This window comes from Struthio camelus, chromosome 2 (genome assembly GCF_040807025.1).
Source record: "Struthio camelus isolate bStrCam1 chromosome 2, bStrCam1.hap1, whole genome shotgun sequence".
Lineage (NCBI taxonomy): Eukaryota > Metazoa > Chordata > Aves > Struthioniformes > Struthionidae > Struthio > Struthio camelus.
Genome location: NC_090943.1, coordinates 150,666,465 through 150,683,251, shown reverse-complemented (window position 1 = coordinate 150,683,251; position 16,787 = coordinate 150,666,465). Strand labels below are relative to the sequence as shown.

The window sequence follows — 16,787 nt, the reverse complement described above, 5'->3', positions numbered from 1 at the left end:
AAAATAAATTATTTACCTCACACTCGATTAATCTGAAGACAGAAGAAATAAACATAAAGCTCCTGGCTTGATATCAGATTCATGTGTGGTTTAAAATTTCTATAGCAGAAGTCTTCCAACAAGAACCGGTTTAGTAGCATATATTGTGAGTAGATATTAGACTTGCAGCGCACTGTATGACCGTATGGCTTTTTCATACTTAAGAATTACTGTGGTACTGCCATCACTTGGAGTTGAGAAATGTATGTAAAAGCTTTCTTTGAGCAGAAACTATGCTGTAAAGCAGCGTAAGTATGCACCTGGGCCTCCCTTAGCACGTATGGAAAAAGTGTGCATACGTGGAAATTCAGAGGTCTTTTTGTCCAGAAACACGAAACACAGTTATGTGGTTTGCATGCACAAGCACCAGAACTTTCATGCTGCTTCTCTTCTGGATGAAGTCTGAATCTCCTCTCATATATTTCTAATATATTGTGCAAATTGTCACCAATTTTTAATGTATTTTTAGGACTATCAGGAATCTTCTAGCTTGGAGCAGTTTGTGACTCGCTTTCTTTTGAAAGAAACACTGAATCAGCTTCAGTCCCTCCAGACCTCTCTGGAGTGTGCCATGGAAGCCACAGAGGAACAAACTCGGCAAGAAAGGTGAGCCAGCTTTCTGCCCAGTGTGGAGGAATTGGATGAGGAGCTGAGGTTCGAGAACAGTGTTAGAAATGCGTAAGCTGTATAAGGATGCAAAATATATCAGGAAGCTGCACTTGGACCAAGACTGTTTTATACTTCATCTAGTGCCCCAGTGCAAGGAGAATCCCTTTTGTGGCTAGCTTTCTCTTCTGGTAGGGCATTACAGCGATTTCTTTTTCTGGGTTTGTCAGTATAGCTGTTCAAAAATATCCTCTTGGATTGTCAGCATGGTTTATGGCAAATAAAATGAGAAGGAGGAGTTGAGATACTGTTGATGCAAATACCACCTCCCCCATTTTCTAAGGTAGCAGCGCAAGAAACATAAGCCAGGTCAACTCAGCACTTTAACTACAGCTATTTTGGAGGAAATGGGGTGAGTTCTTAGTGTAGATGCCCCAGTAAACAGGTGTCCTATGTAAAGTTATCTTAATTTGCCTCTAACTTAACTGAGGAGCAAACAGACTGAAGCAAAACCCCATTGAGGCCTAAGAGTTCTTACACTGGGGAGGTGCTACAGTTTGGCTCACTGTTATAGGATTTTATCCTGTTCATACACTGCAATAAATAACATCACAAAATATCTAAAGGGAGATTTCAGGAGGTTTTGATGAGGTTTAGCTTCATTCTGTGCTTCAGGAGACAGCACAGTCTTCTAAAGTAGTGATCTGTGAATTATTTACTGAGCTGTTTAGATTCCTGTCTAATATTCTTTGCAACTAACAGTTTGACCAAACATTCAAAATGTAGTCCTGGTCCTTCAGTATTCCTCACCTCAATCATGAAAGAGAAACCACTAGATACAAACTCTCAAGCGTCAAGGACTCTGCCTTCACAGTATAAATAAAAGTAATTTCTTAATCTGGTATGTGTCAGCTGTTTGTGTGACCCCAGTTCTGTCACACGGATGCTACGAAATGCTTAGCAAACCGTGAGAAGAAGCTGTGTGAATGATTCCCTGGGTTAGGTCAAAACCACATCACTGACATACCTCCAGCTTTATGACTCTAAAAGATAGGCATAAGTTACCAACTTAACTCTTCTCCCCCCCCACCCCATGCTCTTTAATGACTAGCAATCTAAAGACACCTGATTATTAATAATGAAAAATCTATAAAATAATTCAGTAGTCTTAAGAGGTATTTCTCCTAATTCTAAAAGGAACATACTAACACATTTTGTGAAAACAGAAAGAAAAGAGAAGCTCGCTCACGTGTTACCTTATGAACTGTCCTCTGTTTCTACATAGACAAGGCCCAACAAAACCAGAAGTGCTCTCAATTAAACGGCCAGGAAAACGTTCAGCTCGAAGGCTTCAAAGAAACAACAGCCTATCACCAAACAGCCCTCATTTCGACACAGGTATGGTATTTCATATTTTAAATACACTTAAAACACATGCACATACACAAACAAAGAAAAATATACATGTATCACCCTCCCACCCCCCAGTTTTTAAGCTAGAAATGCTAATCAATTCAGGTACTTTACTGACAGAAACGTACCTTCAATATGACATACTGGGTAAGGAAAACAAATACATAGCCATAGTTTTGAACTGATAAAAAATAAATACATAACTTTGGGCCAAATTCTCCTCTGCACTGACTCCACTTGGACAGTGCACCACAGGGATATTATTTTGAGGCTGTGGGTTCACTCAGCACTTCTTAGAGCCTACAGATGAATGAAAAGTTGGGATTATAGTTTATAGAGAACCAGGTTGTCTATCATGACTTACATTACAGCTGAGGGAAACAAGCAAGAAACTGAAAGGGGAAATACAAAACCTGAAGAGAGAAAAGATTTAATTTAACATGACTTCTACTCTGGAAAAAGTGAGAGGGTAAAAAGTGGATTCTTTGGAAGCAGTGATATTAAACCTAAGGTGGCAGTGAAGGCATCTTCACGCTTAGTCATGTCTCTCAGAGTCAAGGCACACACATGATTGAGACACCAAACAACACGATGGGTCAAGCTCATTTCTTGACTAGTCACGTAGATCTCGCTGTTGGCGGCCACGTGCTTACCTCTTCCTTTTTAATCCTCTTTTGAAGACCCTTCTGTCAGGCACTTTCATGACTCGCTTTCTGCCGCTCAGTGAAATGATACTGTTCATTCAACATAATGCTATACTACATGCTGATGTTTGGCCCCTTGCTGTGACCCACTGGTGTCTGTAACAAGGAAGGTCTCGTAGCATCGTTATTGCATTCTTAATTCCAGAGTACAGAGGGACCCAAACAAATCCATACCACACCACATCCAGCTACTGTGTTAATGTAATCTTAATGAGCTAGCTACTTTCTCAACAGCTATTCTCATGCACTTTGCTACATAAGCCTCTTCCATCTCTTGATGTGTATTTGACTTGGCATTTTGTCTTCCTGCTTCCTGATGGCTGTCCACGCACACAGTTATACCATAGGTGTGCATACCCTCTCAGCATGCAAGCCAGCATGTCTTTAGCCCTTGCACCTGTTGGGAAAAGGCCATACTCTGTCTCCCCTGTGAATCACACCTGTGGTATGCCCTCAGCATCAGGATTTGTTTAATGAAAATATATTCCAAATGTCACGAGAGGTCTGAGCTGGAAAAGAAGTGGGTTATGAACGTATGTTTCAAGAACGCCCACTGAAAAATCTTCAGTTTGGAAAAACAACCTTTGAGCAATCACTTATGTAAACAGTCGTACCATGGGTGACTGCAGAAAGTGCTCTAATAACACACATCTGCTTTCTGGAGTATTACCCTTTCCATCTAAAAGCCTCAGATATGGCAGAACAACAAACTTCCTAGAGACTTTAGGGAGACTCTGAGATACTTGCGCATTTGTGGAACTACATTTACTAGCTTCATCTTTGCTATATGATAGCAGGTGATAATACAGCAGCAGTGTCACTACAGGAGAGGTGGAGAGCTCAGAAGTCTTCTGAAAAGGTCATATCCTATCCAAAGGAAGAGACAAAACAAAACTAACGTCCAGTGTCTTTAGCCTTTCCTCTGCTGCTGACTTCTGTGACTTAAAGGAACAAAAAAATTAGGAAAGCTATTATGATGAAATGTAATCACTCTTAAGTTGGTCAAAATTTGCAGTCACCACAGGCAAAAATTGCACATCTCAAAAGCATCTCAAATCTCAAAATCAAAATCTCAAAAGCAAAAACCTAGTGTAGGAAGGAACAGTCCTAATGGTCCTATTTCTCCACCTCACCAAGCTTACGTAATAGCACCTAGGAGCACTGCTTGGTTGGAAAAGTAAAGAAAGATCATTAGCTGAAGGAAACACCCAGTTAGTGTTAGCAAATCAACTACAGAGTCCACCACAAGATTATACGCAAAATTAGTGGAAGAAAACCTGCAAGATGCCATGTTGCAGATGAACATAGCTGAAGACCCCCTGCAGAGTAAGTGAAAAAAAGCAGCTATTGCAGGTAAATGAGCCTTTTTGGAACTAATAGAAAGCTCCATATTCTTAATACAAAGGAGACACTCTAGGGGATCATGTTAACAGCCTCCTTCAGCAACTACAGACCCCCCAACAAACCATGCCAGAAACCTAGACCATTACACATGTACACCTGATTAACTCTTTTTCTGCAGTCCACGAGGATGGTTTTCAATGGGAAGGAACCCATACATTCTTAACCCTTGAGTACTCCTGGACTCAAGGCTGAGAAAAGCACTGTGTCAGGACGTTAAGAACACCAACAAAACCGATCACAGCAACGTTGTTGTGGTCAGGGCCCTAACAGCAGGTCTGATATCTGCAAGCGTAAGAAAGATTCGGTAGCCTAAGATGTATTGGCCATGCTGGAATAATTAAGACAGACTGGACTGCACTTCTTTCTTTAGCGCTCTCAGGAAAAAGAGGGATTGCAGAGAAGACATATTACACGATCCGCTCATGGGGTGTATTTGGAAGGAATCCCAGAGACAGGCTTGCTATGGAACAGGAGAGCTGACTCTTATAGAAACTGCTTTACATAAAGAAGATTAAGAAATGAGGAACAGGAAGAGTAATAGTCTCCTTTCCCAAACTATCAGTCGCTATAAAGGCTAGTCCGAACAGAGCTCGTCTCTAATTCTTCAAGATATCCAGAGTCATGTTTTCTCCCCACTCCACACTCTCATTTTATTTTGATCCACTCAAAGCAGCAGAGATACTAACAAAGAGAAAGCTTTAACCCCCTAAAAAGGGGATCTTTTATTTTGAGTAGCATGTGCTCAGGTTACAAGCTGGTTCCATCTGCAGAGAAGAGCATTCCTTTCTTCAGGTATCGCAACAATTTCAAACACACTGGAGTTAACATAGAATGTAATTTTGTATTGGATTTGCATTTTCTCTTGGATTTCTGCTGGTGATAAGAAAGAAAATCATTGCTACAGTTAAAATCATGCTTCCTCCTAGTTACACCTAAATGAACATTGAATTAATTGCATCACAATCTTTTGTAATTAATTGTATTTCTCAACAAGATTTTTTTTTTTTTTACACAGTAAATGAATATACTATGTTCTAGCATTTAGTAGCATTATATTCTTCATTATTTAAATTTTCCAAAGGTTGGACTGAGGAAGACAATCAGTGGATAACCCAGATAAACAGACTCCAAAAGCTGATTGACAGACTAGAAAAGAAGGTGTGCATTTTTTTTTTTTTAATCTGTTCTTTCTCTCATTTTCAGTAAAGATTTCTGAAGCAATCCTTAAACCACAAATGCCCATCAATGTCCTAGTCATACTGTCTTTCCAACAGGTAATGGCTCAAACTTCAGCATCAGCTACATGAGCTAAAACTCATTAAACGCCTACATTTTCTGTTCACTTTGCTTATTCCTGTTTCATGAGAGCACGATCCAATCAGTATCTACAGAGCTGGTTTCTGGAGTTGACAGACAAATGAGCATGTTTAATGCTATACATGCACATGCTGTATATATACAAAGCACACTCCTTGCATATATGAATAACATAAAACATTACCGTGGGACTCTGACGGTTGCTGTATATGCAATGTACTGTGCACAACATTCTAAAATATGTAAGTTTCAGGCTTCAGGCAAAGATGTGTGGCTAACAGATTTTTTGATTTTCTGGAAAAAACAAAAAGGATTGATTTTGACAAAACAAAATGGCAAATCCAAAAATAAAGATACTTATTTTATTTTGAGATATTTTAACCCTTTCTAGGAAACAACTAACAATTTGGAGATGGAAGGATAACTTCAAATAAAAAAAAAAAAATCAGAAATTTAACAATGGACCCGAAGTTTGGGGTTTTCCATCCCTTCCCTCTCCCACATCAATCCCCACAGGCCAGGCTGTTGGGTTGAATTTGATCAAAATTCTCAAAACGTTAGGAAAAAGTTGCTGGTCCTTTTTAAAATTACCTGTTCCCAAGTCACAAATCCCATCATTAGAAACTACGGCCATTCCCCAAAGATAACGCACCACGATCTTCCTGCTACCAGCTATCCAACAGTTTTCCACACTCCCCTTTGACATCTCCACAGATACAACTTTTCATGGAGATCTGAAAAGCCACATTAATGTATGACTGGAAGATATTGCTGCATTTACTTATGCTTGTCCTGGGGAACATGGTCCAAGCCTCCCCTTTAGGGTGTGATCTTTTTTTTCCCCTCTTGTCCTGTCCAAACTTTCCTACTAGAATTTGACAGAAAGATTTATTTCTGATATTTAAAAATTCAAACACTTAGCTAATAAATACAGTCTCAGCAAGCACCGATGCAGTTCGCACCCTCCTGCCAGGGGAGTTTCCGGGCGCCTGGAAGCCACGGGAGCTGCCCTGGCTCCTTGGCTGCACGGGCCCCCACACAGCAGTTCCTGAGCTGGAGCTCAGCCCTCCAAGGGTCTCTAACTCTGGGGAAGTTTGGCAAATGACCCATCTGATTCAAAGACACCAAGGCTTCCTAGGGCTTCTAAGGAGCTGAGTAACATTCCTCTGTCTACTTTTCCAGTTTTCATTCAGGCCTAGTGCTACTTCATACTTCAAACCTAGTGCTACTTCATACTTCAAAAGATGTTTTCTGTCTGTGTGTGGTGGCTTTTTCTTCTTTTGTAGAAGGAAAGGAGGGCAGAAGAAAAAGTGAGGTATCAATTCCTGTATAGTGCCCTATATGAAGTGCCTCTACTGACAGACAGTTTCAGATAGCTGCTAAAGGAGAAGCTGAATTCAGTGAATTTTGGGACCTGGGAGATTTCCTTCTTCCTGGCCTATGAGAGCCAAGAGTGGTGCACTCACCTGCCCAGGAGGTTTCTCCTGTCTGTCTAATAGACGCTGCTGCTGCTGTTCCTCTCTGTAGGTCCAGCCAGTGGCAAGGCTGAGCACGCGCAACCGTGAGGCAGAGACACACATACCCACACTCAGCTGGTCACGCAGACCAACACAGGCGCCTTAACCAGCACCCATGTAAACACAGGCAGCCCTCACACGGGAGCATCCATGCCGATCCTGTGGAGGATGTCTTAGTGAAACACATACACACCCTCACTGTCTCTAGAGGGATAAAACACACCACATTCACAGATCCCTCAAATATTAGCAGGGGCTTTAAGTCCATCTAATATTCATGCCTGGATCCCAGGCCCCTTCCCAGTCATTGGCTCAGACCTTGGGCCTTTGCAGATGTGGGTCTCCCCCTACTCGCCTGCTAGTCCAACTTGAAGTTCACTAAAAAATTATACACGTACATGCACACAGAAAACACTTTGGAATTGGATTTAGTAAGTAGATACAATAATTAGGCGTGATCAGGCACAAGGCTCGGCCCGACAAGTGTACTCGCCAGCAATTTGTTTACATGCACCTGGCTTCGCTCATGTTCCCTCTTCTCCATTTTCCCGCACTCGTCCTTCCCATACCCATCTTGACCCATCCCGTTCTCTGCCATTGTCCCCTGCCAAATAAATGAGCTGTCCATAATTACCTCTTCTCCATTGATCTGAATTTTGCTGCATCTGTACCAAAATTTGCTAATTCTGTTACCTAGGCCATCCCAGCTTTATGTGGTATTACCTACCGATAGTTACCCTAGGTACTGCTGGCCTTGCATGATTCCACTCCCCCAAAGGTCCTCGATATTCCCTTCAATTATCTATGAAATCTGATGGTCTCTTCTCTAACTTCCCTTTAACCGTCTGTGAAATTCTGCCATTCCTCCCGGCACTCTGTAACCTTCGCCAGCTTCTCACTCAGTTTAGCAGCTTCTCATTCACATCCAGCCATTCCTCATGATCAGTCAGTTAGCTAAGCCTCGGGCCAGGGGATAGCCATCTGCCTGCATACAATAGCTTCCTCCTTAGAGTTTATTTCTGCATGAGCAAAGTAATTACACAGCAGTTGCCACATTAATGACATTTCAGTAGCAACTTAATTTTTCTGAATAGATATAAATTAGATTTTGAATTTTTGAAATTCAACCATCTCTTTTGGTCCAGCTGTACTTCCAACTCTGCTTTGGAAGTAGCAGCTTGCTAGCCTGCCAGTGACCTCCTGAAACGCAAAAGGAGTTTAAGGAAATTTAAAATTTAAAAGGATTTTACTGAAAAAAAAAAATGAAGCTTGGTATATGGCAATAATGCAATAGAAATGTTACAAAAAAACAACCCTCTTCTCTATCTGAAGTCTCTACACTGAGGAATAAGCTATTAAAGATTTTTTCCCCACACACATTTCATGTTTTTCTACACAAATTCCGCATGAGAGGTACAGTTACAAGCAGTTAATGTGTGACTACTATTTGATTGCTGACTTGCTCTGCCATGTGCTGTTGGTGGGGTTTCCACGTTCATTTGGATTCTAGCTGCACACGTCTTACCAGCTTTTCAGTGAGTATAGTATCTGTGCTGGCAAAATGCCTGCTGCCTGAGGCTGATCAATCCTTACCCAACTGCATGTAGAAAAATTCATTTATCTCCATGACACAAGAATCGTTTGTAGTAAGTGAAGCACCACTAACAAACAGTGAATTTTGCTCTGCCTGCTTATTGCAAATAATTCTGCTTTTTTCAGGTGCTAAAATAGCTGTGAATCACTGGGTATCACATGGATCGACCATGTAAATTATAATTTTGTATGCATTACTAGATGATGCTTGCCTAAATCACAAAATCATGAAGCACACATCTAGCTTCCATATGGAGCAAGCATACCATTTCCTTACAAATTTATCTGTTTGCTGCTGCCTAGTCTGCCTTCAGAAGCAAGAGCAGCAGAAGTGTGCTGAAACCTACTGTGAATCATTTGCACATTGTTTTACAAGCCTAGAAAGCAGTCACTTGTGGCTGCAACCATTTCTGGAAAAGTTGCTTTTGTATAAAGTTTTCATTATGACATAAGAGTAGTTAACATTCAGCTAATTCCAAATGACCGTGCTTGCTCACCTCCATACGCCACATGACAATTCAAGCAGATAGCCATCTTTTCTGAATAAAGTCCAACGTATGCTTGCAACATGTGCTTGCAAACAAACAGATTTGTTGCAAATGAAGAACTACCCACTTGTGGTTTAAGTTACTTGATTTGAAAAAGCAAAAACATTAAAGTATACAAAAGAGCCTAGGTTGAATTTAACCATTGAAGTGTGCAACATTCTGCACACAATGCTTATATTTGACTTGCAGCTAATAAGCAAGGGGTTTAATTAAAATGTCTGGAGATAAAACATAATCTAGCTATTGGAATAGTTTACTGAAAAAGTAAGTCTAGAATACATCTGTAGTATTACCTCTTATATTTCCATTTTTTCCAATTGCCTGAAAGGACCTAAAGCTTGAGCCATTTGAAGAAGAAGTTTTAGAAGAAAATGCAAGATCTGTAAGTGTTTTTCAAGATAATGACTTTTGACATTTGATTTTCAATTCTAGGTATTGAGACAACAATCTCACCTGATCTCAGTTTGTTAAAAGGGGGGGGGGGGGGGGGGGGGAACAAGACCAAAAAAAAAATCCTCACTTTTCGAGTGATAAGAATCCATTTTAGTCAGCAAAATACACTGTGCAAGAAGCAACAAAGCAAAACTTGTAATACTTGGGCATAGCTTTTATAATTTTTGCATTATTTATTTTCAAAAGGTACAGTGAGCCAAAAACTCAGCTCACAAAAGGAGTAAAAGGTATCATTACCAAGATTTAGCAAAATTGACAGAAACATTTATGGGATTGTATCTTCTTTGTTCCTTTAACATCACTTAAAGCTGCCTGTGTGCTTCAAATTGGGTTGTACAGCCCCCTTCCCTCAAAAAACTGCTACAACAAACCTTAAGTAGTAAGATGAGAGAACATCTAGCATTAAGAGATAATGACCTTGCAAAACCAAAATCATACTCAGAAATAAACTTACTTATAATTGTGTTCATGTCTTGATTTAACTCAATATTTCAAATACCCTAGTATTCCTAAATTTCCAGACTTTGATCCTAAGAAAATGAACATCAAATATAGAAAAAAACCCAAAATACGTATTTATCACATTGCTTATTTCAAAGATTTACATTAGATTTTTTTTCTTAAATGAGATCAAACAAGATTACTAGCCTGGCTGCTTTATGAGGGGGTAAACCATGACACAGCAGCATCAATAATCAAGACAGAAGAGAGTCAAAACCCGTGCTATAGATGAAATTGTATTAGTCAGGAAGCACACGGTGTTTCTTTAAATATTTAATCAGTGAAATTGGAACGTTTCAATGGATGAGTCAATATGTAAGCTACTAAAAGTGATGATATTGAATGATAAGCATAGAAACTAAGATCTAAGGTCTTCTCTGATGCTAAGTGTTTCTACAGTTTTCTCTATTTATCAAGATTACTTCTTTTTTTTTTTTTTAAAAAAAACGAAAGGTGGAGGAAAAAACTCCCTATTCATTATCTAACATGGGCTGCCTTAGGCATCTCACTCAGATATGAGTCAGACCTCTGAAAGGTAGAAGACTGCATTTCCTCAACAGTCAGAAAAGGAGATAAGCACCTCAATGAAATGCAGTATTGCATCTAATTCAGATTATGTGAATAGCCTCTTACCTCAGACTTCACTCTTGCTTGCATATAGATTCACCCAAGGAAATGTGTTGACTTCATTATTAAGTATTTCAAAGTTCAATGTTTGCTTCACGCTTTTCCAGAGAGACTCTTCCATCCAGGGTTTGGACAACTCTCATCATTTTTCGGAGGTGGACACCCATTTGGGGCATTCTCCTTCTTAGAATTTCCTTCTGTCCATCAGCCTACGTAGATGTAAAAGCCACGTTCATCCGCTATTCTAGTTATCCATTTCAGAGCACTGAAACAGGCACTGCAAACTTTTAAGGGAATTTGTGGCTTTTCTTCAGTGATTAAATCTTTTTTGTTGTTTTATAACAGATTTTCTTACCTTAAAGTACAAGGAATTCATAGCATCATATGGCAATAATACTGTACTGTTATTTGTATCAGCACATAATGATTGTTCAACGTCAAATGTCTGTGATAGAAGAAGATATAGAGGCGTTCCGGCTTGCTCTGAAACAGTACGTGGAATCCGCTTCTGCTCAGGATAGCTGCTTCCAGTAAGTACAGTGTTATTACTTGGGCTGAAGGAAGGAATGTAACGTATTTCCTTGAATAACCTCTAGGTTGCGGTATACTATTTATGAGGAGAGAATCGGCAACATCTTCCTTCCTGGCTGGATAATGCATGTGTATTAATATAGAACAATTAAAAGACAACTAAAACTAGAAAGGGCTGTCAAAAGTATATGTGAGTACTTTCAGTAATACCACAAAGTCTAACAAACTAAAGAAAAATTGAAACTTACTGTGAAAAATCTGCATCCTATCACTCCCCCCCTTTTTTTTTTTTTTTAAGAAAAAAAAAAACACCACACACCATCACCCACAGAGGATATCCCAAAGATAGCCCACCCTCTGTTAAGGCTTCTCAGCTGTGCAGGTCACCAGTTCACAACTTCCCAAGGCTCTTAGGCTGACAGCCTCCTTTGGCATACTCATTTGCCATCCTCTACTAGTGATCACCCAGGTAAGCGAGCAACTATCAGCTTGGTTGCCAGCTTTCTGCTTGGAATTTTTCCAAATCATCCATTTCCGTTACCTTTTTAAAATTTCCAGTCATAATGAAGAATACAAAATTTTTTTTGAAAAGCACAATTTCCATGACACAGAAAGTGTGGTTCTGCTTTGCTCCTTTTAGAATGAAATAAAGGATTAGACCAGGGGCCAAGAATTGGCTTCGAGTCACCACCATACTGAATTTAACTGAACATACTTGAGAAAGCTACTAACATATACACCAGAGATCATTATGAAACAAGTATTTTTATGTGTACAAACACAGAATCTTCTCATACATTCGAAGGTTGCACTACATGTCCTTAATTTCTGAGCTTTGCCACTATGAGATCATCACGCTTATGAAGATCTTATCAGTAGGCTTTATACAAACAAGAAAAATAAAAGTTAAACTGGAAGGAAAAAAATGACCATTCACTGGTTCACTTGTAATGGTGGACCTACTGGGAAAATAAAATTCTTGCGTTGAGTAAAGAGATGGAAAAAAACAAAGAGGAGAAACCCCTTCTCCTTCCGAAAACGAACATCCATCGAAACGCTTCGGTGACTACAAACTTGTCTGTGGAGAGAGCCTACGCTACTGCAGAACACAACTTAAGGAAACGATGACAAGAAAAACCTTTTCTTTCCCAAGTTTGCAGGCATTTGGTATGTCAGTGGTGCCACCTGCCGATGGTTTCTGAGTTTATCCGTTTTTCAGCATAGCCACATTTACAGTTCTTGATCATTTGTAGTATTTTACAATATACTTTTTCACACAGCTGGAGACAGTACCACTGACAAATCACATGAATTCATTATATTATCACTATTTCATTTCAGCATGAAATATAATCTGAGACCAGTTTTCAAGCATATTAGTACTAAGATTAGCCATCTCATGCTTGGGCACTCAAGAGAAATAGATGGCTATACTTTTTGCGCTATACATTTTACCACCTATCTGAGTACCTAAATGCAGAAGTACCCAATCCTGAGCTTTCTAGCACATAATAAGCAGGATGATTTTTGTGTGAAGGATCAGATATTCTGTGGGTCACCTTTTACTCATGATGAATTGATAGGAAATGGCGTCTAAAGGTATTCTTTAGAAAGCGTATCTGCAGCAGGCATCAACTTAGCTATCCTTATACTCCATTGCTATTTGCTTCCAAAGCACTTAAGCTCTATGCCATTTTGATGCATTTCTCACATAGACTTTTCACAGAGTAATTCTTCAATGAAACAGCGTGATTTACCCTACAACTTACTTGATCTGTTCTTTGCGTGCAATATGCTGTATGAGCTGCTTTGCCCTGAACCACACTTGAATTTTCCGTATTACTGATTGACATTTTAATATAAATTATCCTAATTATTGGAATAATATGAAAAATGAGTTTCATAAGAGTCTATAACTGTACAAATATTAATCAATGCTAATAAAAAGGCATAGGCAAAAATTTAAAAAAGTTTTATTTTGCAATGAATTGCACCAAATTGCAAATTATTCACTTGCAACATATGTCTCAAAATCTACTTATTTTTTAAGTTTTTTTTTTTTTTAATCACTATTTTATTCACACTCTTAGGCAAACTGGAAAAAACATGCACATCTAGCTTTGCCATGTTTGATTAAATCAGTTCTATCCTACAATTCTTAGCATTTCCATACAGAAGCCTTCAAATGACTCCCGCTTCATCATTTATGAGTTCTGGGAGAATAGCAGTGCCTGGAATAGGTAAGTATTATCTTTTGTATTTCAGAAAGTTTTGAAGGTTAGAAAGCAATTATGTAGAAGTGCTGAATATAAGTTACTTCAAATACTACTAACTGATCTCTTGCTAAATGCATCGTCACCATTAATACTTCAGAATAGTAGTTCAATTGCTTAAGATTAAAATATATAGAAACTTTTAGTTAAAAACATCAGGAAGACACAGCAAGTCTGAATCGTGCAGAAAAAGACAAAGTGAAGAAAAAGATATGGCATCAGATGGACGGCAGTTGACTGCAGACTAAAGAACAAGGAAACAACAATATTAGCATAGTTCAGTGATGAGAATGAAGGATAAAAAAAAAAGGAGTCAATGAATGAGACAGAAAGTATATCATCCAGCAACACACTTAAGCATGCTACGAGTAACAAGGAGTGCTCTCAGAGTTTCCCAAATCCATATTGCAAACCTCCATCAGAGAGATTCCCAAAGTGTCTCTTTGGGCCCAAAAGAAAAGTTACAGTGATCAGAAGTCCTAACAGCTAAGTTCTAGCCTGCAGTTTCAGCCTGCATGCCTGAAAAAAAAAAAAAAAAATAGTAGAGACAGAAAGATTTCCCTTAACGATTTTACTGTTTTTAAAAACTGTAAGATACTAAAGCTAGAATCTAGACAGAGACTGTTCTAAAGCAGGATGGAGAACTCTCCTGAAGCTTAGTATCATTGCTTTTGACTAGAGCCCAGTTCAAAGCAGGTGAGTTTACTTTCAAAAAGACTAAAGAAAACTGGTTAACACACATCAACACATTTAGAACACAAAGAACTGCTATACTGGGTCACAACCAAGAGATGAGTATCAGGATGAGAGAGAGTCAACTGTACCCAATAAAAAATGTATTTTTATAAAGAACTTAACAGCTAATCTTCTATCATTATCATGGTCTGTTTTGAAGTACAAAAATCTCTCTTATGGTATTTGTTATTAACGATAACAAATCTGGATACTCCTGATATACGTAAGAATATTTAGTGCCTTTAAAATGTCATTTTTTATTTTCATTCAAATCTCATTTTTTATAATTATCTAGCCACCTTCAAATGAATTACAGCAAGACATTCCAAAGATATAACGTGGACTTCTTGGAAACTCCAGAACTCACTACAACAATGCTAGTCCCTGGTAAATATCAACTTTCCACAAAATTGTATTTGTTCCATGTGAAGAGTGCCACTATATTAGTGTGTTATCTGCACAGAGCAAGTACATATCATTGCCCTTACTCAGATCTTCTTTTGTAAAGCATGGAGGGGAAAGGAAGTCTAATATTTGCATTTTAAGTACAAGAACTTATCAGCTAGAGTAAGACCCACAGTGCTTTATTTTATGTGGTACAGCGCCTTATGCCAGCATATACTATTCACAAAAATGTCTAGAATATACAATACCTTTTTGTGAACAGTAAAATGGATCCAATTAAAGATCTGTAGGCAAAAAAATTACTTTCTGATGAAGATTTCAATTTAATTATATTTGCATTGACTGAATGGAGCCTTAAATTACCAATAACTGATATTTACCAACCAATTAATTGTACATGCTTCCTGCTACGTAAAAGCAAAACAGGAAAAAAACCCTACTCTGGAAAAGAAAAATGTTAAAAGATTCCAAATTGTTAGTTCTCATACAAGCCAATTGCACACATCTTGCAAAAAACATCTTCTCTCTCAAAGAAACAGCAGTTAGAGCAGATAGTTAAGGATGAAGCAAAACAAGCATCAGTCCTATGTTTGCAGAGAGAGGACAGAAAAAAATAAGTATTTTATCTTCAGACAGCACAAATCTGTTGCAGTGAAACCCTGGTTTCCTAGATCTCCATTGTCTACAGGGAAAAAAAAAAAAATCCACCTAGCAAAAGAAATCACCTAGTCCTAGGTGACCTGAGGTCTCGCCTTAAAATAAACCAGACAAGAAACTTTCAGACTTGTTGATGAGCCCGATATAAACATAAAAATATACGTCAGAGATTCCTGCAGTACCAGGAGATTATCATTAATGAACTCAGAATCACTTCAAATCATGCGTCTTACTGGAAAATTGCTAGTGTTAGGGCAAAACTTGTCTCTAGGAAACAACGCAGCCTTTCCCCAAACCTTGGGTCCAAGGGCTAGACTGGGCACGAGCCAGGAGTGTTCCATGGGTGGCTTATTCATGGCTAGAGAAAGGCCAACCAGCAAAATAAAATGCAAACAACATTTTAAAGTGCCTAAATATAAATGACTGAAATTGGATTTAAAATGATCATTACAGCATCCATTCTGACTGCTAAACAGGGTTTTAGCCTATAGCATTCTATCCTGACAGATCGTTGCCATAGAAACAACATTTCTCACCATGCATTCCCTACTGAGTGGGGGGAAGGTGAAGCGATGCATGCAGTTATTTTTATAGTTTTATAGATTACCTGAATTTTAGAAATCTGGGTGTAGATATCTGAACTATTTTAATGGGAAGTATTTCCTAAACTATACAGGTCATATATGCATTTGAAAGACAAAAACATTCATGCTCATCAGAAAAAAAAAAAAAAAACCCACAATGGCTACAATGCTACCAGTATATTTTATGAAAGAATTTTAGACAGTGTAAAGGGATATTCCGGTAAAATCCAGGAAACCCTCACAACCCGTTTACAATTAATACATAGGCTGTATTTTAAAAACAAGTTTACCTCAGCTCAAATGCAACTACTCCTTTTTACGCATCCAGATAACTAAGAAATGAAACAATTCTAAGTCATATTCTCAATCTACCTCAATAAAAATTACAACCTAAGAGTCAGATGAATATTTAAAATGAAGAACTTACCTGGCTAACAACGATTCAGGAAGACATGGGTTTTCAGGACTGTTAGATCCAATATTATCCTTAAGCAATAACCACTGGAGATAGCAAATTCATTTACTATAATATATTGTGGTTCCTGTTAACTGATAATCACTTGCACATCTGACCAAGCTGCTTTAGGTCAATCTACCAGGGCGGCACGAATCATTCGGTTCCATCTTTAATTGAAGGCCTAATCTTTATATAAAGACCTGAACTCTGAGGACACTAAAGAACCTTTTGGCGAAGAAAACGAAAGATGGAGGAAAAATGTTTTAACATCTCTGGCACTGTGTTTAACATTAACTATTAAATTTACATTCATTTGACCAAAGTTTACTAATCCACTGATGTGTCAGAGACTAATAGACTTTCATAGCCCAGAGTCAGCTAGGATGCTTAATCATCTTCTTTAAGATTCTTCAAGAAGGAATT

General features: G+C 38.6%; 1 protein-coding gene across 3 annotated transcripts in view; it reads left to right on the top strand.

Moving 5' to 3' along the window:
* The window catches only part of NECAB1 (N-terminal EF-hand calcium binding protein 1), a 62,596-nt gene that overhangs the window by 44,631 nt on the left and 1,178 nt on the right, over positions 1-16,787 (top strand). For 2 of the 3 annotated variants that reach the window (XM_068933074.1, XM_068933072.1), the window contains 7 exons: positions 509-645; positions 1,931-2,043; positions 5,248-5,324; positions 9,470-9,523; positions 11,140-11,252; positions 13,416-13,493; positions 14,557-14,648. In XM_068933074.1, the coding sequence (XP_068789175.1) occupies positions 509-645; positions 1,931-2,043; positions 5,248-5,324; positions 9,470-9,523; positions 11,140-11,252; positions 13,416-13,493; positions 14,557-14,648 (664 nt within the window). Of the gene's footprint in view, positions 1-508; positions 646-1,930; positions 2,044-5,247; positions 5,325-9,469; positions 9,524-11,139; positions 11,253-13,415; positions 13,494-14,556; positions 16,479-16,787 lie in introns of those variants that run through there. The other variant, XM_068933073.1, reaches the window with a different exon arrangement.